This window comes from Leptopilina heterotoma, unplaced genomic scaffold, assembly GCF_015476425.1.
Source record: "Leptopilina heterotoma isolate Lh14 unplaced genomic scaffold, ASM1547642v1 Lhet_381, whole genome shotgun sequence".
Taxonomy (NCBI): domain Eukaryota; kingdom Metazoa; phylum Arthropoda; class Insecta; order Hymenoptera; family Figitidae; genus Leptopilina; species Leptopilina heterotoma.
Window position 1 is genome coordinate 27,206 of NW_025111056.1, and position 24,668 is coordinate 51,873.

Sequence of the window (24,668 nt, forward strand, 5' to 3'; positions counted from 1 at the left end):
AAATTCAATCTATAATAATATTAGTAATATTAATTTAACATTCTAAAAAATCGAAAAATTTGCTTATGAATAATTGTAAAAAAACTAATTGATATTAATGAAAAATACGGTTTTTTAAAATTTATTTTCTAAAAAAAGAAATTTTATTTATTTTTATTTACTTTATTTATTATTCAAAAATTCATTTTTATAAATTTCGTATCACTTTTGTTCTAATTAGTTCAAATTTTTAATAATTCTTATTTGTTTTGTTATAATAATAATTGCAAAAAAATTTTTAAATTGATTTATTTTTCATTATTTTATAGGATGTGAAATTTTTTCTCTTTGAAATTTTTTTGACAAATTTAATTAAAATTATATTTTGTTTAATTATTGTTAGAAATAGAAAGAATTTAAAATTAAATTTAATATTTTCTTTTTCTAAGTCTGTTATGTTGGACAACAAAATTCATAATTTTCTTATAAATTCTATAAATTGAATATTTTTATAGTACTTTTTATAAAATTCTCTGACAAAATATAAATAGATTTTATAGAAGATCATTCAATCTTTTTTAATGAAATATAGTTAATACCTAAGTCTTAAAATAAATATTTCTATTTTTTCTCACAAAGTAATGTGTGTTTTTAAAAAAAAAATTCCAAAATCCCGGTCAAGATCAAAATTCACTGTCATTTCCCGGTTTTCCCGGTTTCCCGGTCCAGCGGCCACCCTGTAATTGAATTGGTGTGAAGAAATTTATAAAAAATTGATAAGCAATTTAATTCCTGTGAAATTTTTACAACATAGAGCATAATAAAAATGGAATTACAAGATCTATCATTTTAAATTTCATTTAAAATTCTACCAATTAAAAGAGAATGAAATTCAAGATTTAGAATTCCATAATTTCTTAAAACAGACGTATGCGTATATTTTCTTCATCTTAAAAAGCTGCTTGAAGTAATACTTTGAAAAGTCGTAACGACTGTAACGATTCCATAAATTAGAGCATAATTTATCAGCGTGTTTTAATTCTGCCTTTTCTATAAGAGAATTTAAATGTCTGTCGTCATAATTACCCCACTAGTTGGGGAAATAGTCGATCTCCTATTTAATTAAAAGTGACAGTTATATGTAAACCGAAAATATTTGAAATTTTTGTCTAATAATAATGAATTACCTACTCAAAATAGTCACTAGTAGACACTTTTAGCGCTTTTAGCTCGAGGGGTGACATTAACTTGTTTTTATTAATTAGAGCATTGAAAAAAAGGTCGTGAATTTGGAAGGGTTCGTTTGTCGTTTCTGAGAACAGATGACACCCTCTTAAATACAAGGTCGGCGTTTTGTTTTCACGCCTCCTTGGGAGTGACATCTGGATGCCTCCGCAACTTCTGCATATATACATACACGAATGTACGTGCATTCGCTTCCCACAAGATGTAGGACCCCGTGAACCCCCAGGTCGACGACGAGCAGCGACGCGACAGAACCTGATGGGGATAGCATCTCGATAATTGCACGATTCAGGTGAGCAGATGTGCCTCCTGTAAGCGCCCTTAATATCCCAAGTCCAATGTCATCAAACGCCCGTATAGCCATTAGCCTTTGCTAACCATCGATAGAAATGACTTTTCCCTTATTCTTCTTCTCACAAAAATTTGATAAATTCTCCTTTACGGATACATTAATAAGCATAATGTCACCAATCTTCCCTATAGAAAATTATACCAAGACTGGAATTGACTTGTAAGATTATAATAATAATTAATAAGTGTAAAAAATTTGTTTGTCTAAATGATGTATTATTATGCGAAATTAAAAGCGTTTCTTGAAGAATCGAGATAAATTGGGGTCATAAAAGGAAGGTCACTTGTAATCCAGTGGGTCTTTGGACTCGGTCCTTCCTAGTAGGTTAACAGCAACTGTTCTGCCTGTGAACGGAAGACTCGTCTGCGACTGAGTGTAATGTTACTGCGTGCGGTCCTTCTGCCAACGAAGTGTGTCTCTGCACACAAATTTTTGCATACAGGGTGATTCATTCATTATATGAAGACAAATTTTTCTCATATTCCTCATACATGTGTTGAATTATTTGTATTCGTTGCCATGGCAACTTTTTCTGCACTACAAATATCTTCCTGCCTAATTAATTGACTAAAAATAATCATCTCGATTTTTAAATGTTGAAATTTGGCATAATATAATTATACATACGTCAAGTCTAGAAAGAAATGGGAAAAGAATACTTTTTCAAAAATCAACTACATAGTGTCGCTATAGTGGGGGTGGGGGTAAATTATAATTAAAATTGTTTCTGTTGGGTAAACACCCTGTAGAAGAACCTATTGTTTGAATTTCATTGTCTGAGCAGTAATTCAGCATGTGAGTGGGCGCTACACTGTTTCCGACGGATATTCGGCGTCGAAAATTGCCAATTGTCTCAATAGAACTCAATTCTTATTGTGCGCCAACAGAAGAGGCTTGTCGTAGGACCTCAGATAGCATGCCGCCTTGGTGCTTCAGATCCCTTCTCGGAAGCGAGCAAAAGTCTGCAGAATCTCTTCAGAGTTGGTAAACACTCAACATAGTTCAACTAGCACTATTTGTTATCTATATGAGCTTCAATTACACACAATTTAACCGAAAATAGGATCGAAAATTTCGTTACAATTTTGCAGTATACACTCAAAGAAATATTGAGGGAAAATAAAAAGATATTTAGGAAGAGATTTTGCGGTCTGACTAATATCGATGCCCATTTTGCAGTCTCCTTTCACTTTCTTAATAAACCACTGATTGAAGACTCCTCGGCTGAATGAGAAATGCGTGATCGTTCGTGAAAGAAAATTCTTTTACATTATACAATTTGTAATACGTGTGAATCCTTTGAATCGCCACATCCGGTCTAATCAGCACCCTCCTTTTATTATTGCAAATACAAAATTCCATATGGCGAACTAATTCAAAATTCTTCATTCTTTCTCAACAACTATTGTACAGTTTTGCACTCATATTTCAAACAAAAGGTTGCATGAAGTTTCCTTTGGTAGCAAAAAATGAACTGCAAAAAATGAAAAATAATAGAACGACTTTTAAAAAGTGGTTCGCAGATGGAACATTTTAGAAATTCCACAGCAAACTGTCACCGCTTCCCAAGCATTCCCAAGGAGGAAAACCTTAAAAGTTAATAATCAGTGTGTAACGGTAGACTAATTTCTTGGGGCGAGAGCAAATGAATCCCGCTAAAGACGATGATCCTTTTACCTGTTGCAATGGAGACCGGAAGGACTTTCAATGGCCTTTACATTTTATACGCACATTGTGGCACACGAAGGATTCTCCCACGCGCTAGTGGTCGCTAGTGGTTGCTAGTGGTTTGATTATGTATATTATTCATGTCTTTTTTCTAAAAATGCATGGACACCTCAACTTTGTAGGTCGTATAACTGAATCATTAAGTCTTTGTAGGGGTTATCCCGGAATCCGTATAGCAATTTCGCCTGGGAATCACCCTCGCTGAATAATCGCATTCATTTAAATTTCATCCAGAAGACTTTTAAAGTACGAGCTCTTAAAGTGTGGGAATTTCGTATTTGCGCGACATATGGCACCCCGCATTTTGTCGCACGATGAAAAGCTTTTCGAAGGAGAAACTCAATATATGTCAAGAGATTAGGATTTTTCGCCGAGTAAAGGGAAACTTGCCTCAATAGAGTGGTCAATTCTTTTCACCGCAATCTTTATTCAGTCTTTCTATTCCTGATTCAAGTAAGACAACATTTTACTTAAAACTAGAAATTCAATTTTTCACAACTATATAAAACACGAAGATATTGATAACTCCGAGTCGAAGACCCAATTATTATTTTCAAGAATTTTTAACTAAAATTCTTCCTCAATAATTGAAAGTGAAATTATTACACTTTTCGAGGAATTCGATTAAGATTGTATTAAAAATAATTGAAATTCTGCAATGAGTTTTATTATTTAAGAAAATAATTTAATTCCTAAAAAGAATTTTTTATTCACGAAAATAATTTAATCCCCGTAGAAATTTTATTATTTATGAAAATAATTGAATGATTGCGAAGAAATTTATAAAAAATTTGTAAATAATTGAATTCCTGTGAAATTTTTATTATTTTATGAAAATAATTAAAGGTTTGCGAAGAATTTTATTAAAAATTGTTGTTAAATAATTGAATTCTTTTGGACAATTTTATTAAAATAGTAAATATTGAAAATCATTGATTGAGAAAAATATTTGAAAATAATTAAAATTTTGCCTAGAATTTTATTAAAATTTTTAAAAATAATTGAATTTTTGAATTTTAGAGAAGAATTTAATTACTTCTACAGATAATTGAATTTCTGCAAAGAATTTTATTACTTTTGAAAATAATTGAATTTCTGCAATCATTTGTAATTTCTCTAAAATTCTCCAAAAATTATATCGTACAATTTACGAACTTTTCGTCTTTTCTCAATCGCAATTTCCAAAATTTGTAGAATCAACAGTTTTTGTTAGATTTGAGATTTTTTTAAATTAAAGGGTATATGAGAAAACTATCAAAAAATTTGCCAAAGCCGACTTTTGGCAAAAAAAAAAAATTATTATTTTGTAATGAAAAAAATTGGTGTTGTTTTAACACCAGTTTTCATGTTAAAGTAACACCTTCTCTTTCTGACATTTATTACGTATTTTAATTTATATGACAATTTTACCAAAAAAGATGAAATATAAAAATTTGAAGCTTGCTTTGAATAAAATAATTATGGATTATATAATTACCTCTCGGTTATTGTGTCAAATGAAAGTCTGTTGCCAAGATGAAAAACACGATAGTGACTTCCAAAAGATAATGGTTTCCAAGTCAGTTGATGTAACGTAAGTCCTGGATGTGCCACCCTTCTTTCTAAAACAAAAACAACCATATGTCACCAACAGAAAAATTGTTTTTCACTGAAAGAATAACTTGATTACATATATTTAGATATAATGTACAATTATATATGTATTCCAAAATTAATTTACTCAACTTTATGGCAATAAATAACACTATAATTTAATAAAAAATTAAGTTTTGTAATTAATATGAACTACCAATTTGACAATAGAACCTATAATAAAATTTGTTTTTGTTTCGTTGAACAGAACAGTTTTTAAAGTTTCTGTAAAACATTTTCAACATTCAACGCAATTGTCATTTATTTAAATTTTCGTGACTCCAATTGAATAAGACTTTGTCACTGTTAATGGAAAATACGTGACTAAGAAAACTTAATCATTATTGCAAAACGTCTGCTTCCGCAAACCTTTGTTTCTTATCAACTAGTCGTCTCGTTGGATGAAAAAGCGGAAGTCTCCTACAATAACTGCGATGGGGTGGCTGAAACTTGAAACTTCTCTTGTTATAAATAAAGAAACGATTTTTACAAGTTTGACAGATTGTTTTTCTGAAAGTGGAATAAGAAAAAGAAATTGCAGTGAAAATGGCATTTGTAGTAAGAATTGGTTTCACTTGAGGAATTCCTCCTGCACTGTTTCCTCGTGTCTGAGGAATAAACAGGAAAAGTATAATTCGGCTAAATCACTCAAGTCGACTGCTTTCGCTCGTTCCTTTGGAAGGAAGCAGATATAGATAATTTGATTAACTTGGTCTTTTATGAGACGGAGGAAGGGGTTACACCAGAGTGACCATGTCTTGTTCTTTTGATTTAAGACGACTTCCTTACTCTACCATTTTGCGGTCGGCCCTATTTTTCGTCCATCCTGATACTACTAATTTCACCTTCGATAGGAAGTGCTGTCACATAGGAAGCGTGCTTTGTTGCCTTACCTGTAAATTCCGACCAATTCCGACCAATTCCGACGAAAGCAATGCACCTGTTGAGTCTCGATCTCCCCTACGTCTCAATTAATAATTTGGGCCGATTGTAAATAACAATTAGTTCCCTTCTGAAAGCAACAAAGATGTATAATGCACGCATTTTTGTAACTCAAGGCGTAATGAAGATGTCAGTAAATATCCCCGGTTCGGTATGAAATTATTTTAGTGTCACTCTGTAATTTGAAAAAAATATACATTTTTGTTAAATTTTCGGCTTCAGAATTCATCCGAGTAATCTGCATAGGTGTGAACCTCTGATTGACACAGTTTTTGCAGCTTAGCAGACACCTAAAAGTGTGCATAAATCTCTAAGGCAAGAATGCAACAAATCTCACAGTTTCAGCGATGACGTGACGTCATATATAACTTTTAACGAACGACAATTTTTCAACAAAAGCATACCTGTCAAGCAAACCATTCAACCGATTCAATAATAATTCATAAGCAACTAGCATCTAAATTTCAGGTTTTGCTTCGAAGCCGTGAATAAGGATCAAAATATTAACAGCGTTTTTCTTTTATGTTTACTTTATGTGTGCGAGGCTATAAAGCAGAAATCGACAGTTTTAAAAAATGTGAAAGGCTTTGTGGAAATTCTATTACAGGGTTGCCATAAAAAATTAATTTTGTTTTTCTCTGACTTTTCCCTGATTTTGACTTTTTCCCTGACCCTAAGAAAGAATATTCTGATTCACTCTAAAAATTATTAGACACTCATAAAAATGTTCCATTATATTTATTTACGAATTTCTCCAATGGAAAATTACTCGAAAACAACAATAACTTAATTTTTAAATAAATATTTAATCATTATTATTTTTCTATAGAAATTAAAATTCTTTAAAAGATTCAAATTCAAACCTTTTGAAATTCAGCAACTTATAATAATTTAAATTTCTCCAAATTTAAAAAAAATTAAATAATTTAGTAAAATTTTAACAAAATCCTTCTCAAGAATTCAAATATTTTTACAAGTAATACTATTTTTTACATCAATTCAATTATTTAGAAAAAATTTAATAAAATTCTTTATAAGAGTTGAATTATTTTCATAAATAATAACATTTTTCATAGGATTTCAATTATTTTTAATACAATTTTAAGAAATTTGTTCGAAAAGTGTAACTAATTTCAAAAATGTTATTAAAATTCTTCGAAAGAAATAAATTAACAATTATAAAATTCTACAAGAATTTAATTATTTGAATACAAAAATAAATAATTTATTAAATAAATGAATGTTTTCTATTAGAATTCGTGATAATTTAAGTTTTTTCATAGGTTGACAAAAAAGACACCAAAATTCAGAAATTTCTTATGCGAGTACTTTTAATAAAAATCCCTGACTTTTCCCTGAATTCTCTGACCAATTGGACCAATTCTACTTTCCCTGACTTTTCCCTGTATTAGATTTTCGTCAAATTAAAAAATCGTTATGACTTTTACGGAAAATGGAAAAACTAAAATTCTGATTGTTTCTTCATGATCATAAATGAAATATGAAATATAATAATTACCTGAGACAAATATCATGACATAACAAACAATAACTTAATGTTTTGTTTATTTCAAGAGACATAATTAAGTATATATTGCCGTGTAAGGACAAGTTAAACATATTTTTAGGTTAGAAATGTCAAAACACGCAAAACACTAACAACAACAATAACGGAAATACCAGAAATACCAACTATGTATATGCCAACTTGACGCCTCTAAATAATGGCGCTTTACATTTAAAAATTTATAAAATTAATTATGATTTGGGAAATATAATAATTTGTATTTTTGGCTTAAAAATTACCGAATATTTGTATTTGTTACAGATTTCTTATTTGTATTGTTGAAATAATGGAAAAAATCATTATACTTTGAAATTATTCTGCAAGTGCTATTTTGTCATTTACTCACGTAATAAATGACAAACTTCAAGGTATTAAAAATAACCTAAAATAAATTGTGTTGTAACACAAAAAAGTCGAATTTTTTCTATGAATATAAATTTTGTTAGTTATATGCTGAATAGAGTAAAAGTGCAATAACTCACTTTATTTTCCTACACTCTTTTTTATCAAAAACGTGTCGTTTCTCGCTCCTCTTTTTGCGTAAGTGATTCGTGACGTGTGAAATCAGTGCAAATAGTCGCCTACGCGCTATATACCTATCTCTCTGATGTTATGCCGGCACACTGATTATAGGCACCGGATTTATATTTTTATTTTCTTCTGCACTGAATGTAATTATAAATATTGTTAGGGGTAAGTCTACCCTTTATGCAATTTACTTAACAATCAAATTACGAAATATTTTATAACCGAGATTTGAGGTAATATGGCTATTTGTTCTTTAATCCTATTGTCACGATATTATCCTTTGAAAAAATTGCTTTTCTTTGAATGAAATGAATTAAATTGATAAGAATGTTTGTTTCTTACAGATTTTGCAGGGAAAATATATGTTGAATTGCAAGAACGTGGAAGATATGAAGAAATAATCCTACCCGCAGGACCCTGTTGTCGAGTTTTGTAGGAACCCATTATTCGAGATCCTTTTATCGGTGATGTTTATTGTATGCCAATCTGGTAAAATGCTTCCTCCGCGGCGTGCATCCTGTTGATATGAGGGTCCAGTCGGTTCGCAAGCTTCAAAACCTTGGCTGGAAGTTGAAGGCCACATTCGTTCGAGTAAGGCCACTTTACACTGGACAGATTCTTCTCAATACAATACAAGATAATTCAAATTCATTCTTTCACGGCATCGGCACATTCACACTCTCCCCCTCTAACAATGACACATAGTCAACTTTCTCAGTGAGTATCAATTTTTTCAATTTACCTCCCTTATCTATAATCACTTTTATTTATTCTTAAAATTTATACTAAAATTGTACAATTTTCAATTCAAGTTAAAATACAACTTTTAAATTTTGATTTCATTTTTACATTCAACCCCAAGTCATTTTCGTTAAAACAAGAAATTGAAAGAAGAGTGAGAAATTCTTCACTCGGTATTTTGTCAATTTTTTGAGATGAAAATAATGAGTATTTAACTTGTAAAAAATTAAACGTTGTACAACGTTCTATTGAAACAGACAGATATTTTGATGTAAATGAAAAAAAATAATGAAAACTTTTTTTAAATGTGATTAAATATGTTGGCGTTCGATTTTGGCAAAGATGGACCATCTGATGTAATCCGGCCTCGCATACCAGACGTTCTCAATGAACTAAGAAAGAGAGAGTGGGGGAACTCAGTTCGGAGAGAAAGAAAGAGGGAGAAAGAAAGCGAGAGTATTAATGAACCAGCGGTCTTTATAATGCTTCGGGGATTATGGTTCTACATTAGTGATGAGCGTGTTGCGGAAACTGACGCTTAACTGGGATCTTTGAAAAAAGACATATTTAAAAACCGAGGATCAATTTTGACCGGGCTGGACCGGGCCCTGGCCAGAACCTCGTCTGGAGCCGCAGACATGGTCGGGGCCTCATAGGGCCCAAGTCGGGTTGATTTGGCTCCGAATTTTCTGCACGGAATGGTCAGTATTGTTTAGTAATTGTTTCGAGTTATTACTCGATTTTTAAAGTTATACTATAATGTATAATGTTAAAAAACGAGTCAAATTCTGTCAGCAACAAAAGTTATCGCGCTCTATTTCTATCGCGAACAAGTATCGCTTCTAGCACGTGGCAATCGCCTTGTCGGTTGACGGTTGTCATTACAGTCCAGAAGTGGCTTTACCCAGCTTTACCGACGCATTTGCAATGAGTAAATGCCCTTCGCGCACTCGTGGGAAGTCTGACACCCGCAAAAGCTTATTTGGTCGGCTCGTTAATACTTTGCCAACTCGAGGCCACCTGCTCCCTAAATCAATACAAGATCATTGTTATCACACTCCTACATAATTATTATTAATCAATTCGTAAGTTTCAAAAATCTTTCGTTTATAAACAAATATTCTTCTTCTTTAAAGTCGTGACTTTGAATAGCACATAATAAATACTTTGTTCCTGTCCATGGAGCTCAATACTCGTTGCTATGTTCATTTAGTGATCCTATTTATAGCAGGACTCGAGCCAATGAAAGTATTTCAAAACACGGACTTTACGGACCAAAAATTAAAAATTACGAACTATTTACAGACCAATGACAAAAATATAACCAGTCCGAGTCAAATAAGAGAACATTTTACTCAAAACTATAAATTCGATTTTTCATAACTATAAAACATGAAGATATCGATAACTCCGAGTCGAAGACTATATAGGATGAAAAGAAAATCGTCCTTATATTACATAACGCTTAATGAGGGAGGGGGGGGGTCAAGTTATTTGTTAGAATAAGCCAAATAGTGTCGCCAATATAAATAAAATTACGTTTTATTGTAAAGGGGTGAAAATTTTGAAAAATAGCGTTGCGTAATATGGACGGCCCCTAAGGAGTAAAAATCAAAGTACCTTAACCGATTGTTGGTAATGTAGATTTTACCAACAGTAGGTTGAAGAGTATGGTGTGTACTTTCAGTGTTTAACTTGCATGGGTGCGATGGTTTTTGAGAGTGAAGGTGAATCGACTTGAATTACTGATATTAGACGGGGATGCAGCGGTGTCGAGAGGTGGAGGCGCGAAAAAAAATGGCGAACACTGATTTGATATGGGCGCGGAAGATGTTACCATTTGATCTGAGTGAAGATCGGTTTTAACCACCGTAATTTCGGCGAAGAGGATTGCGGTTAAAGGGCACACGGCGGGATTACCTGGCGATAACCGGACGAGCCTTGTGAAGTGCCGAAGGACGAGGATATAGTTTGGCCCGTGAAGGATTTATCTGGGATCTCTCGATGCGGGAGGCAGACCTGTCTGGCGCGCACGCTTTGGAATTTCGCGACTTGAAACCGTATCTCTCGTAACTCTGCTTGCTCTCATCCTCCCAAAATAATATAAACATTTATTGGGTGTCCGCGCTGGCTTAGGCAACTTACGTACACTTTTTCATATTTCTAAGATATCGATAGAGCTTTTTCTAAAAATGTTAAATTTTCTTTTTCCAACTGTTCGAATTTAGGGGGATGGTCGAGAAATCGCTCCTTCATCCAAAAGACTTACCTATATGGTACGTGATTTTAATGTCTTTATCAGGAAACACTATTTGAAAATTAGAAAAATGGACTTTCGTTATTCCCAAAATTGTCATCAATCCATCAGTGAAAAAAAAGTTAAAGTTGTCACCCTAATATATATCATCAAATCGATTAAGACATCAACGCATATCTGAAATCTGAAAAAGTCTCGTGTTTCAAAAGTGGACTTTTTTTACACTCTAATATGTGAAGACAAAACTTTAAGTTTTGAATTTCAAAAAAATGAAGTTTCAAATAAAAAAATGATATTTAACCATTTGCATATTTGTATTTCGCAAAAGTTTTCCAATCAACTGAAACCACAACACTAATTTTGGTGAAAAAATAAAAGAAATCTTAAAGTAATGGAGTATAGAAATATTAAACAGGTGTAAAAATTGAAGGAGCTCACATGCAAAATTATCGAAAATGAAAGCGCGAGTGAGAAGGTTGCGAGGGAAGGGAGGGAAGAAAGAGGTAAGAAAAGAGGTCCTGGGCCACCGAGAAATGGCGGTGATCTCCAATGTCACACGAGCCGCCTAGTCGCGTCGTTTGGTCGTGGGACAAGGGCTCGTGGTTCGTATTTCGGGTTTCCAAGAAATATTCGCGTGTACTCGCATCGATGCGAATGCAACACGCAACTATTGTCTTTACATGTCACTTAAGGGCTCTCAAACACTCTGAGATATTTCTCCATATTTTCAAGCACTTGCATCAAGTACGCGATTATTTTCGTTTGTAAACGAGAATGTTTCTACAAAACTCGAAAACTTTATAAAAAATTTATAAATATTTACCTACTACTTCTTTTAAAAATGGATAATTTCAAATATCTTAGATATGAAGGGGAATCCCAACATTGCTTGAACTCGTCGCACGAGTTTGCGCAGAGCAGCATACGTTAAGCTTCTTCTACAATATCATAAAGAATTCGAATAAAAATTTCATTACAATTCAGTTAGAAAATTTCGTTCAATAGAATTATATAAAAAAGAAATTTTTTAAAATATACGTATATCAAATTAAATGAAATGCATTTTGAAATTTAAAATATAAATTATTTTGAATCACAATAAGAAATATATATGGCAGTGAATCCAAGCTGGAGGTTCAAGAGCCACGCACTTTCAAAGATATATACTTTCGTCAAGTTATTTCATCAGGATTCCATCTACTTTTTTCATCTCCTGAATCTTGCAATCTATTTAGGCTCTGGGAGGTTCAAATTCCAACGTTTATTATAGGTACTCACACGAAAGAAAGCAAGAATTCGCAATCAGTGACAAATATTGTCAACTTTAAAACTATACACATTTTAAACATGTCCTCTTTAAATATCACCAAAAAATATAGTCTTGAATATTCTTTTTATTTATAAATGATAATAATAAACTCTACTAGATATTTTTGTAACTTACTATCTAATTCTTTTTCATTTAGTAATTGTCATACTCACTCCTGGCAATAAACACAATAAAATAAACAGATAAAAAATAATAGTACGTAATTCGAAACACACTACGTCTGCGTCTCTTGTACACGGAGAAAACTGGAGTATTTAACTAACTATCTGGAGGGACAAACAGACTATATTTGAGGTTAAGTTTTTCGTAACAATCTCGGAGGGATAAATAGACACTCCGATGATTAATTTGACTCACTCGGAAGGAAAAGTTAACTATTCAGAGAATCAGGCTTAACACTCGAAACCTAACCCTCTAAGTTTGACTATCCAGTTTTCTCAGTGTAATGAAATAATTTCTAACTGAACTAGTGTCTAGAAATTTTATTTAACTTTTTAAACAACAAATTTGGAAAAATATTTAAAAATGTTTAATCTACTAATTTCCTATAATTCCTAATTCAAGATCGTTGGGCAGAATAAACAGCACCTACACCGCATGAATGGAACGACTTCCAAGAACAGTACAGTCTGGCAAAAAAATATATTTCACACATATGATGTAAATATTATTATATTATTAGAATAACAAAAAAAATCTTTATTTATCCATTGAAAAACGATATCTTAATTCAAGGCTTTCGTTTAAGATTATTATAAATATATAGGTATTTTATTATTCCCCAGGAATGTAATATATTTTTAAATTATATGAAAAAGTTTCCTGAAATAAGAATATTTTAACTGAATATTATAGCAAATATATATCTATATAATAAAAGTCCAAATATAAGTGTATATAAATATAATATAGTTTTCTTTATACAACTGCAGACATGGATTTATTTATTCATTGATACGCTAGAATTAAAAACATTTTTTTTTTAAATGATCGTTATCATTTATATACCAAATATATGAATGTTAAATAGATGACGAAAAATATTAATCACGACTGGCAAACGATATACACACATGTAAATCGGGTTGTCTTCCGTAGGCGCCAGATTCTAAAACTATTTTTTTTACAATGACAGGGCTCGAATCGACTTTAAGACCCAAAAAGGTCGCTTTAGTCGCATAAATTCACAACAAAAGTCGCATGAAATTTTAGAAGAAACGATCAAAAAGAGGCATGAAATTGTAAAAAATGTAAAAAAAAGCAAAATATGTTAATGGATATACTTCCGATATTTTCATAAAAAATAATTCAACATTTTAGAAAATAATAATTGAATTAAAATATGATGAAAGTAATTTTGATCGTTTTCTTAATGTTTTATATAAGTTGTTTAATTTCAAAAAGATTTGAATTTAAAGCTTTTGAAGAATTTTAATTCCTGTGGAAAAATAATAATAAGTAAATATTTATTTAAAAAAGAAGTTGTTCATGTTTTCGAATAATTTAAAAGAAATTCGTAAATAAATATGTAACAGGACATTTTTTTCAGTAAAATTTTTTCCTCCATTTTTGAAAAACTTTGAATTTTATAAAAACAATTGTATTTAAAAAATAGAAATTATGTAAATTATTTCCTTATTCGCATTTTTTCCCAAAAAAGTCGAAAAAGTCGCACAATCCGCGCTTTGCAATATGACAAAAATTAAATTAAATATTACACGTAAGAATATGGACCTAAGAAGCCACGGAATATTTTCAGGTTGTATTTTCAATTTTTTAAATAAAAATGCACAAAGGAGATTAATTCTTAATACAAATATATAAACACAAAGAGATACAATACAAATATTGCGAAATATGCTCTTTTTATGTTCAACCATAATAAGGACATAAAAATAGCCTATTGTGGACATAATTATGTTGTCAAGGTAATGTAAAGAGTAAGAGAGTCAGAAAATTCAAATGATGTGTTTTCTCTCCCTTACTCTCGTGGCGGCCACCGAGGTGCCCGAGGTGTGAGTGCACCATAAGCCATAAGACTTCATTTTTATTGTAGAAATGGCCTTACAGTACGACGAAAATTTTTAAACAAATGACGAATTTATAGTCATATTTTATTTCGTGGTCGGCCTTCACTTTACACATCGTTTACACGAAATAAAAAATAATTATCATAAAAGTTTGTTCCAAGAAACTGAAAAATTGTAAAATGGATAGGTTTAAATCTATACTTGCCGCCTCTATTCAACAATATTCGTGCTTCTGTGATGAATTTGACGAGATAAGTTTTATAGACAGTTCGTGTCCCACTGACGAGAAATTTTACTTTGCCAACATGTGTCACGCTTGTCATTCTTATGGCGGGGAGAATATTAATCTAAAAAGATGTAGTGCTTGCGGACTCGTGTCCTACTGTTGCAAGGAACATCAAGTGAAGGACTGGCCATCTCATAAACAATTCTGTAAAGTAATATGCCAGATAAAGAAGAATTGGAATTGCGATGATCTATTTCAATTTGTGAAAAATACTATTTCAAGAAAGTCATTACATAAGATGAAAAACCTCAAGGAGAAATTAAAGTACTATAATTCGCTTAGTGAATTTATTTGTAAATTATTACCAACGGCAGTCAAACTACTCCAAAGAAAATTAAATAAAGCTGAATATGAAATGATCCAGTTTCCAAGAATTTGTGCCGTCTGTTACGAAAGCAAGCAAGAGCTTCTAACGAATTGCCCGAATTGTCCTCAATCGAGCTTCTGCAAGAAACACTTGAACGATCCCAATCACGACTATGAATGCAGAAAAACCCGAACTGCCTTTGTGACAGCAAGTGCGAAACGTGTTGACGAGGTTCTATCGTTACTACTTAAATCGGGCATCATTCAGAGCTCTTATCATCCCGAAAACAGCAAGTTGCCTTCTTCTATGTCCCATCTGCTTGAAAGTCGCCTGTCGTTGGGAGATTCTGCTAAACTAAAGAATTTCAATATCACATTCACGGAAGAAATGAAGACAATTTATAACGCCGCTTTGTCGGAAATGTTCTCGCGGTCGTGTTCGATACTTTTCGCCATTGACAAACTGAGTCTCAATTTACGTTCAATGGTAATTCACGTCGTTGGAGCCACCGCCGTGGAACAGATGCTTACTGACTGGGAAGTCATATGTCACTATTTGCCACAATTGTGTCAACTTGAAATCATTTTAATTGGTCCTGATGTGATGTCAAACTCGAGAATAATAAAACCGCTTTGTAAACAGTGCATGCAAGAGAAAAAGAAACTTACGATTGAATCGAGAAAAGTGATGTATGATAAATATTGTCGGGAGGACAGCTACTTAAAACCCGATATTATCGCTTGTTTTAATCCAGGTCTTCAGGTTTACGATACTTGGGAGAAATCTATAAATTGTTTTAGAAAGGGAAAGTGTCCTTTGCTAGTGACAAGTCAACAAAAAACTGAAGGAATTATCGAAAAAGCAATCATCACTTCTAGTTTCCCGTCAGCGAAATGTATTTTTTCTGATAATAATCCATTTGGTAGTCTTGCTTTTCAAAGAGAGGGGATTCTTCTTCCTGTATCTTCCAAAAATCAATTCATGTCTCTTTATGAGTTTCTCGAAAAAAAGAAAGTAACAAAGTAACTGTCAAGTGTATTTTTCTGTCATTGGTGAGTATTTTCTTTAAATCTCAAGTAAATTTATTTATTGGGAAACACTATTTTATTAATTTACACATTTTTTTATGAATTTCGTTCTATTGCTTGGTAATAATTGTTGTAAAACAACAATTAGATTTATATTCATGTGTACAATAGAAAAATGTTTCCAATTAAATACTTTTACTAATAAAATTACATTTAATTAGAATCAAATAATCACTGTATTTTTCTTTTCAGTGATTTGCTGTTCTGAGTCTGTGACAATAAGTTGATATTGTTTTAGCCTAAAAGGTTTATGCGTTTCTTAAAAATTTCGACTACTTTTGTTTAAAAAAAGGTACATGTATAATACTGTTTTATTCGTGACTACATATATGTACTCTTGTTTGAAAAAATAAACATTATTTTTTCTTGTCATTTATTTTAACTGATTAATTATTTAGTAACGTTAATTTAAGAAATTCTTAAAATCAAGAATAATAATAAGTACAAAAACTTAAAACATCTACATATTCGTTTCACTGTAAAAAAAAATTTCTGTAGATTTACAGTTTTGTTTAGAATTTTATAAAAACTTGTAAAATAACTTCTTTAAAAGTAGTGAATTTAAAATCCCTTCTGTAAAATTAATACTTTTAATGTGTCAATTTTTTCTGTAAATTTACTACTCTAAAAGTAGATAATAAAAAGACAAAAATATTACCTACTTTCAGAGTAGTAAATTTACAGAAAATTGTAAAATTGACACATTAAAAGTATTAATTTTACAGAAGGGATTTTAAATTTGTTACTTTTAAAGACGTTATTTTACAAGTTTCTATAAAATTCTAAACAAAACTGTAAATCTACAGAAAATTGTTTTTAGTGTTATTTTAGAATTTTGTTTTAGCTTTTAGGTTAGGCTGCCAAGTAGCAGTAAAGTTTACTTTTGCAAACGCAGGCAGCAGTAGGAATAAGTGATTTTATAAAAACATTTAATTTAAATTTTTTGCCTCTTATATTATTGTGCGTTTTGTTAATTAAATGGCTTTTTGCATAGCAGTTAACAAAAACAACTACCTATTTGTCATCGTACATCCATCGTGTGTTACCACCACGTTACCAAAACTCTTGCAGCAGGTAGTGGGAAAGCACCTTCAGCCACCACTGTGAACTGGACATAATGATCATTATGCTGCCAGCTCTGTTCCCTTCTAGTTCATGCTGTAGTCTATGTCTATAATCTCAATTAGTAGTTGACAGTACTAGTGTTGACAGTGTAAACGTAAACAGTGCGTAAACATTTGTGAAATACACTACTTGTCAACCTTTTCTGTGTTTTTTAAATATTATCATGGAGACAATATTAGAACAACAGCGTCGTTATCATGAAGAACGAGAACGTTTGATGGATGCAATGGTTAAAGAAATGCTATATAAAAAAGGCGGACATCGTGAAATGGTAAATTCGGAGCATCGTTTAAAAATTCTACTCGATCATTTTATGGACAGTACAACTCATCTACAAGATCTTTATGAGGATAAGGATGGTCAGAGAAAAGAAGAAGTTCAAGCTCTTTCGGGACCTAATGAATTTTCCGAGTTTTACGCGAGATTAAAATCAATCAAAGAATTCTATCGTCGACATCCCAATGAAATTAGTGTGCCCATGTCTGTAGAATTTGAAGAACTCGCAAAAATGAGAGAGAACCCCAGCGAGGAATTGTCAAATCTAGTCGAATTCACAGATGAGGAAGGCTATGGAAAATATTTAGATTTACACGAGTGTTATGAAAAGTATATTAATCTGAAGGGCGTTGAGAAACTTGACTACATAACCTATCTTTCGGTGTTTGATCATCTCTTCGATATTCCCAAGGATAGAAAAAACGCCGAGTATAGACGTTATGTTGAAGCCTTACTGGAATATCTCACTGAATTCCTAGCCAGAGTTCGACCTCTTCACGACCTCAATGCTGATGTCGAGGAAGCAAATAGGTATTTCTTTTTTAATTACTTAAAATTTATTTCGATCTTAATTTACAAGCTGGTGAGTTTTTCTTATTGGACTTTTAATAATAATAGTGTTAAACTTGCTTGACAGGGAATTTGAAAAGCATTGGGAAAACAATACATTCCCAGGTTGGCCGAAGGAAGCCGGAAGTGCTTTGACTCATGTAGGAGCACACTTGGAATTGTCTGCCTTTTCCTCGTGGGAAGAATTAGCATCTTTGGGTCTCGACAGACTCAAATCTGCTCTTATGGCTCTTGGTCTGAAATGCGGAGGAACGCTGGAAGAAAGAGCGCAGAGGCTTTTCAGCACGAAGGGTGAAGCCAGTCTGGATCCTGCACTTCTCGCCAAGAAAAAACAGCGCAAGCCGGGAAAAGGAAAGGATGTCGAGAAGCAGAAGGAAATCGCCAGACTCGAAGCACAGGTTAGTATATACAAGAGCAGTAACAAAAATCAATTATTATTATCATAAAGAACAAAATTCTTCGCAGGAATTCAGAGACTCGGAGTGATCGATTTATTCATGTTTTAGTTATAAAAAAAATTGAATTTATAGTTTTAAGTAAAATGTTCTCCTATTTGCACCTATTTGTCTCGAACTGGTTATATTTTTGTTTGTAATCGGTCCGTAATTTTTAATTTTTGATCCGTAAAGTCTGTATTTTGAAATACTTATATTTCACTGGTTCGAGTCATCTGTCTCCTGGATTATCATCTTTGCTGTCCACTAATTTTCCATGTAATTTTCATTACAGGTTTACAAATTAGCAGAATTAGTGTCGAGTCAGAGAGTCGCAACGAAGGAAAATGTGCAGAGAAAACAAGCACGAACTGAAGGAGAGCGAGGAGATTCCGACGCAGAGGCCAGTGCATCCGATTCCGAGGACGACGACGACAACGAGGTTCCTTACAATCCCAAAAATCTACCTCTAGGTTGGGATGGAAAGCCGATTCCCTACTGGCTTTACAAACTGCACGGACTGAATATCAGCTACAATTGCGAAATCTGCGGAAACTTTACGTACAAGGGTCCCAAGGCTTTTCAGCGGCATTTCGCTCAGTGGCGTCACTCTCACGGAATGCGATGTCTCGGAATTCCAAACACTGCACATTTCGCCAACGTCACGCAAATAGAGGATGCCTTGGTCCTGTGGGAGAAGTTGAAAGCTCAAAAGCAAGCTGAACGCTGGCAACCTGAGCAAGAAGAAGAATTTGAAGATTCGCTCGGAAATGTTGTTAATCGAAAAACGTACGAAGATTTAAAACGACAAGGACTTTTGTAGATTCTTTTTCTTTCTGTACTAAGTGACTTCAGTATGGATTGTGATGTAATTTAAAGAGAACCTAATTTTAATTGTCTTGTAGTAGGCAAATAATATTAATTCATTCCTAGACGATTTTCTCTAAAGAATGAAGATGAAATGTAATTCTCCCAAAGTATGAAAGAATAATTTATACTTTATAAACTTTGTATTTACCATTAGTGTGTAATATAAAGAATGGACAGTGTACAAATTGTAGCTTATCAGGGTGTCCATTAAATTTTCAATTTAAATTCTTAGGGAAATAAAAATACCCTGGAAATATCAAAATGACTTTTTAATTCTTGGAATTTCTATATCCTGCTCAAGTTTTTAGGAATAGAAACTACTTTTCTATTTGGGGCGAGTTTTTTAAAATTCTGTTTCTTGAATTAAAATTTTAATATATTTAATATTATTGAATAAATTTTTATACATAATTGCGTACACGGCACGCATTTTATTATCTCTGTTTTTTTTTTTTTTAAAGAGATATACAGTTTTCTTTAGAAACATCTAATGTTCCTTTTTAATTTCATTATTTTTATTGTCCTTACTTTGCTCCTCAATTTGAATATCCCCTTCCTCTTGTATTTTAGGATCAAAATATAATTTTATACCTGAAGCTGATTTTGTGGTTTTTGACAAAGTACCATTTTCACTAAGGCGAGTTTCTATTAATTTAATATTGTTCTCCTGAAATGAATGAAAAGAAATTTTACCAAACCTTTAAGTTGAAGAGTACAAAAAATAGATTAAGTAGAATATGTATCATCTTACGAATACTTGTTGATCTGGACTTGTTGTAATGTATATTCGCACCTTGTGATGTTTAATAAGTAATTTAATCATTTTATTTATTTTTGTTTCTAAATCGTGTTGTTCTATCTTATTGGAAAAAATGAAATCTTTAGTTGCCTTAGATAAAGCATTCTTCTCAATTCCTCTTTTTTGTTTATTCGTGTTTCTTTCTTGAAGTAATTGAACTTTAGACATTAATTTATAAGTAGGTAAGGTTGTCTTCAATGAAATATCAACAATCTTAACAAGGTTCAAATTTCTGCGCTTCGCTAAATGTTGCGCTTCTTCCAATGTAACTTGATCCATGACTTTGCCTGTTTTAATTTATAAATATTTAAAAATTAAGTCTTTTTTAAAATAAAGTAGAAAATTCAAACACTCTTTAAATCTGTTAATTTATATAACATTTTTAATAAATGTTATGATTAAAATAAATATTTAAATTTAAGTACCTACCTTCTTCAGAGAGCAACACAACTTTTGCTATTGGGACAGTTTTCTTTCTGACTTCTGGTGTCTTAGTGAAAACATTATCAGGTTTAGTATGCGAGTAGTTTGAATAAACTCGAACATTATGAAGACGTAAGAGGTTTCCACTGGTTTGAATATGTTGAGATATTGTATTATTTGATAATATTATTGACTTGACAACATGAGTTAACCTGAAAGCAGTTGCATTAAGCGATGCCATCGTACTTTTGCCACTTAAAAAATATCAAAAATATAGAAATTGTAAAACCAGGGGTGTGAAAATAGCAGGGTTACTTTTGTACTTCTTGCTCTCTTTTTCTATTCAATGCATTCTTCCTCGTCTTTTTCTCATGTTTCCATGTTCATTTAGTCAATTCTACCTTTCCAACCTTGTCTCGATATGCTCACGCTCACTCCCACCGTGTCCCACGTGTCTTCGTAGCAGAAATAATTTATAGTTTATTCTTTAGCAGACGACGTTCACTGTTACATTTGTTTCGTTTCGCCAGGGTTTTTAAAATTTATTTACAGTTATTAATTTTAAATTATTAAACTAATAATTCTTGTTGAAATGCAATTAAAGTGTTTAAGATTCTTTCACTTTCAATAATAAAAGAATTTAAGAAATGAGTGTGTTCATGAACGTAGTAGTTTTTAGGTTAGGAAAGTAAAAACTTTCGCGAGTTGTGATTAGAAATTGTAAATAAATAATATTCTTACGCAATTATGTCTGTGAATATAATGCTTTTTAATATTATAAATCATAATGTAAAGCGATATGCTTGTCATCTAAATACTTTACAAAATTTTCGAAATTTAAGGTAAGATACAAAGAATAACAATTATATTTATAATTTTTTTATTGAAAATAAGTGATATTTAAAGTTTTTTCAATATTTTTTATATCAATTTTCAGACCTGCAAGATGTCTAATCTTAAAAAGAAATTGTTCATCAGCTGCAAAAGTAAATGAGACGCCGATAGAGAGAATTCGTAATTTTTGCATAATTGCTCATGTAGATCATGGCAAAAGTACATTGGCCGATCGTCTCCTGGAAATGACAGGGGCCATTCAAACAAATTCGGGAGCTCAAATTTTGGACAAGCTGCAAGTGGAGAAGGAGCGCGGAATTACAGTGAAGGCGCAAACGGCTTCCTTGAAATACACTCACAAGGGTGTGGAGTATCTTTTGAATTTAATCGACACTCCAGGGCACGTCGATTTCTCGTCCGAAGTCTACAGATCACTCGCCGCGTGTCAGGGCGTAATTCTGCTCGTCGACGCCAACGATGGTGTTCAAGCGCAAACAGTTGCCAACTTTTATCTCGCTTTCGAAAAGAATCTACCCATGATTCCCATTATTAATAAAATCGACTTGAAAAATGCCAATCCTGATCGTGTTCTGAAGCAATTGAATACTCTCTTTGAAATAGAGAGCGACGATGTGTTGAAAATATCTGCCAAAAATGGAACAAACTGTGAAGCTGTTTTAGAGGCAATCATTGAAAGAATACCTCCACCACCGGTTTTGAGAAATGAGCCGTTCAGGGCATTAATATTCGACAGCTGGTACAATAAATACAAGGGCACTGTCTCTTTAATTTACGTCCAACAAGGAAAGGTCTCGGTAGGAGACAGTATTTCGTCTTGTCACACTGGAAAAACTTACGAAGTCAAAAGTTTATCTTTCCTGAGACCAGAAGAGGAGGAAGTCAAAGCATTGTAAGTAGATTCGCAAATTATAACCGAATACACGCTAATTGCGTTTTTATTTTAATGATTGCTCATTATTTTCTTTTAATTTTATTCAGATATGCAGGTCAAGTTGGAGCTCTGAAATGCAACATGAAATCACTGAAGGAAGCTCACATTGGAGACACGTTTCGTCTAAAGGACTCTACGGTGCAGCCTCTTCCCGGGTTTAAAGTCGCAAAGTCAATGGTGTTTGCAGGAATTTATCCTATAGATCAATCTCAGTTTACCGAACTTCGCAGTGCTTTAGAAAAATTAATTTTGAACGACAATGCCGTTACTGTCGTGGAAGAATCGAGGTATTACAATCTAACCTACTTTGTTTCTACTTTATACAATATGTGCAAACTATAATAGCTACGAAATAAAATTTAGTTGTAATATTAAAGAACGAAATGTAATTGTGCGTTTCAGTCCAGCGCTAGGTCAGGGTTGGCGACTCGGGTTTCTCGGATTGTTGCACATGGAAGTGTTTGTACAGAGACTGGAACAAGAATATGGAGCTGAGCCCATTCTTAGCTCTCCTGGAGTCACTTATAAAGCAAAAGTATTTGGCACTAAAAGTATTGAGAAATATAAGGGAGAGGAATTTTATTTTAGTAATCCACTTGAGTTTCCAAATCCTGTTAATGTGACAGAGTTTTATGAACCGATAGTGCGAGGAACTATTATAACTCCAGGTAAACGGTTTTCATTATCCACATTTCATAACAATTCCAGTGAGACGTGTATATAAATTTGCAATTTGATTTAGCTGAATACCTGGGAGGAATTATGACTTTATGCTCGGAGAAAAGGGGAATCGAAGAGTCCACCAAGTATATCGATAACCAAAGAATGATGCTACAGTATATATTTCCATTAAATGAGATTATTATGGACTTTCACGGTAGTTTGAAATCCGTCAGTTCCGGTTATGCGAGTTTTGATTATGAGGATTGTGGATACCAAGAATCAAATATTGTTAAGGTAAACAATTTTCAGTAAAAACTTTAATTAATTTTCTATAAAATTTCTAAAGAAAAGGAAAATTTAATTCTGAATGAATATCAATAAAAATTTTGAATTACAGATGAACGTATTGTTAAACGGAAACCCAGTTGAAGAATTGAGTTCAATAGTGCATGCAAGTAATGCAGTTGTGAAAGCTAAAGCATTGTGTCTTAAATTGTTAAATAATATCCCTAAACAACAGTATCATATATCAATTCAAGCGGCAGTAGGTGCCAAGATTTTATCCAGGGAAAATTTACCTTGTTTAAGAAAAGACGTTACCGCCAAGCTCGTAAGTATCAACGCTCGAACCACTGAAAGTATTTCAAAATACGGACTTTACGGACCAATTACTGACAAAAATAAAATCAGTCCGAGTCAAATAAGAGAACATTTTACTGCGAAGAATTTTATTACTTTTAAAAATAATTGAAATAATCTACAATCATTTGTAATTTCTCTAAAATTCTCTAAGTTATATCGTACAATTTACGAACTTTTTGTCCTATTTCAATCAAATTACGGACTTTACGGACCTTTTTTTTTTTTTTTAAAAATGACTTTTACGGACTTGAAGCAAAGTTACGGACCTAGTTCGATCCCTGAAGTACAGATAATTGTTTGTTTGATTTGAAAATGGTGTAACACTTTTAATCAAATTATATCTATTTATTTTCAGTACGGGGGTGATGTGACAAGAAAAAAGAAATTATTAGCCCAACAAGCGTCTGGAAAAAAGAAGTTGAGAATGATTGGTAATATTTCCATCCCTAGAGAAACCTATATTAAAATTTTACAAAGATAAATATTTTCTTTTTATTTAGCTTTTTTTGACAAAAAATAGTTTTGAGTGCTCTTTTAAATTGATTTCAATTTAAGGAGACACCGTATTAAAATTCAAAAAAAAATTTTATTCGCTGTCGATAAAATAGGTTTGACTTTATTCCAGCCGGGGAGTTTTAAAATTTCTCGGTCTATGATACATTTAAACTTGTAATAAAATATACACTGTGAGAGGGAAAAGAAGATGATAATTGTAGCAAAAATTTCGTATAATGTACATAATTTATTATGAAAATTAAAACTATAGACTTTTTGAAATAATTCTTCTTTAATACAAAGGTCTATTTAAATAGTATTTTATTAATTTTTTTAAAGCAGGTATCAACCTTCTTTCTTTTTGTAATATTTTGTAACAAAGGTTCTTGTAAAATATTTTTAGTCGATTGTAGAATTTGCCAAAATTCCTATATAATGCTTTTTAATTTTTTTCTTTGTACTCATAGTACTCATAATTGAGCAGTAAAAACGAAAGCTTTTATGCAAACGTTAAAATTTTTTTTTTTCAAGAGCAAACTTTCCACAATTGAACCCCTTGATGCAAGAACCAGA

The 24,668-nt window shown here is 32.2% G+C and overlaps 4 protein-coding genes and 1 long non-coding RNA gene across 5 annotated transcripts; 4 read left to right on the forward strand and 1 right to left on the reverse strand.

Annotated features, from left to right (window-relative positions):
- Nucleotides 1-7,839: 7,839 nt before the first annotated feature.
- Nucleotides 7,840-13,081, forward strand: LOC122505962. The gene is made up of 4 exons (XR_006301962.1): nt 7,840-8,138; nt 8,318-8,690; nt 9,057-9,415; nt 12,866-13,081. It is a non-coding gene; the product is annotated as an uncharacterized LOC122505962 (long non-coding RNA).
- A 1,316-nt stretch (nt 13,082-14,397) lies between these two features.
- On the forward strand, nt 14,398-16,388 carry LOC122505960. The gene is made up of 2 exons (XM_043617870.1): nt 14,398-15,976; nt 16,205-16,388. Exon 1 carries the CDS (start codon nt 14,511-14,513, stop codon nt 15,948-15,950), a length of 1,440 nt encoding a protein of 479 aa, XP_043473805.1. The 5' UTR covers nt 14,398-14,510; the 3' UTR covers nt 15,951-15,976; nt 16,205-16,388.
- Nucleotides 16,389-17,140: 752 nt separating this feature from the next.
- On the forward strand, nt 17,141-19,549 carry LOC122505959 (splicing factor 3A subunit 3). The gene is made up of 3 exons (XM_043617869.1): nt 17,141-17,944; nt 18,051-18,381; nt 18,713-19,549. Exons 1-3 carry the CDS (start codon nt 17,301-17,303, stop codon nt 19,238-19,240), a joined length of 1,503 nt encoding a protein of 500 aa, XP_043473804.1. The 5' UTR covers nt 17,141-17,300; the 3' UTR covers nt 19,241-19,549.
- Nucleotides 19,550-19,641: 92 nt separating this feature from the next.
- Nucleotides 19,642-20,830, reverse strand: LOC122505961 (translation initiation factor IF-3). Its single transcript, XM_043617871.1, has 3 exons — nt 20,516-20,830; nt 20,039-20,373; nt 19,642-19,954 (listed from the first exon to the last, which is right to left on the reverse strand). The coding sequence occupies exons 1-3, from the start codon at nt 20,748-20,750 to the stop codon at nt 19,775-19,777; spliced, it is 750 nt and encodes a 249-aa protein (XP_043473806.1). The 5' UTR covers nt 20,751-20,830; the 3' UTR covers nt 19,642-19,774.
- A 137-nt stretch (nt 20,831-20,967) lies between these two features.
- LOC122505958 (translation factor GUF1 homolog, mitochondrial) lies at nt 20,968-24,414 on the forward strand. The gene is made up of 7 exons (XM_043617866.1): nt 20,968-21,351; nt 21,447-22,253; nt 22,343-22,582; nt 22,698-22,963; nt 23,038-23,252; nt 23,356-23,568; nt 23,956-24,414. The coding sequence occupies exons 1-7, from the start codon at nt 21,257-21,259 to the stop codon at nt 24,079-24,081; spliced, it is 1,962 nt and encodes a 653-aa protein (XP_043473801.1). The 5' UTR covers nt 20,968-21,256; the 3' UTR covers nt 24,082-24,414.
- The last annotated feature ends 254 nt before the right edge of the window (nt 24,415-24,668 follow it).

Coding starts and splice junctions, on each gene's coding strand:
- LOC122505958 (XM_043617866.1), top strand. CDS start 21,257: ATGTCTGTGAATATAATGCTTTTTAATATTATAAATCATAATGTAAAG. Junction 22,583..22,697: donor ACTGTCGTGGAAGAATCGAG/GTATTACAATCT, acceptor TGTGCGTTTCAG/TCCAGCGCTAGGTCAGGGTT. Junction 22,964..23,037: donor AGGAACTATTATAACTCCAG/GTAAACGGTTTT, acceptor AATTTGATTTAG/CTGAATACCTGGGAGGAATT.
- LOC122505960 (XM_043617870.1), top strand. CDS start 14,511: ATGGATAGGTTTAAATCTATACTTGCCGCCTCTATTCAACAATATTCG.
- LOC122505959 (XM_043617869.1), top strand. CDS start 17,301: ATGGAGACAATATTAGAACAACAGCGTCGTTATCATGAAGAACGAGAA. Junction 17,945..18,050: donor GATGTCGAGGAAGCAAATAG/GTATTTCTTTTT, acceptor CTTGCTTGACAG/GGAATTTGAAAAGCATTGGG. Junction 18,382..18,712: donor TCGCCAGACTCGAAGCACAG/GTTAGTATATAC, acceptor TTTTCATTACAG/GTTTACAAATTAGCAGAATT.
- LOC122505961 (XM_043617871.1), bottom strand. CDS start 20,750: ATGGCATCGCTTAATGCAACTGCTTTCAGGTTAACTCATGTTGTCAAG. Junction 20,374..20,515: donor TGTGTTGCTCTCTGAAGAAG/GTAGGTACTTAA, acceptor AAATTAAAACAG/GCAAAGTCATGGATCAAGTT. Junction 19,955..20,038: donor GTCCAGATCAACAAGTATTC/GTAAGATGATAC, acceptor CATTCATTTCAG/GAGAACAATATTAAATTAAT.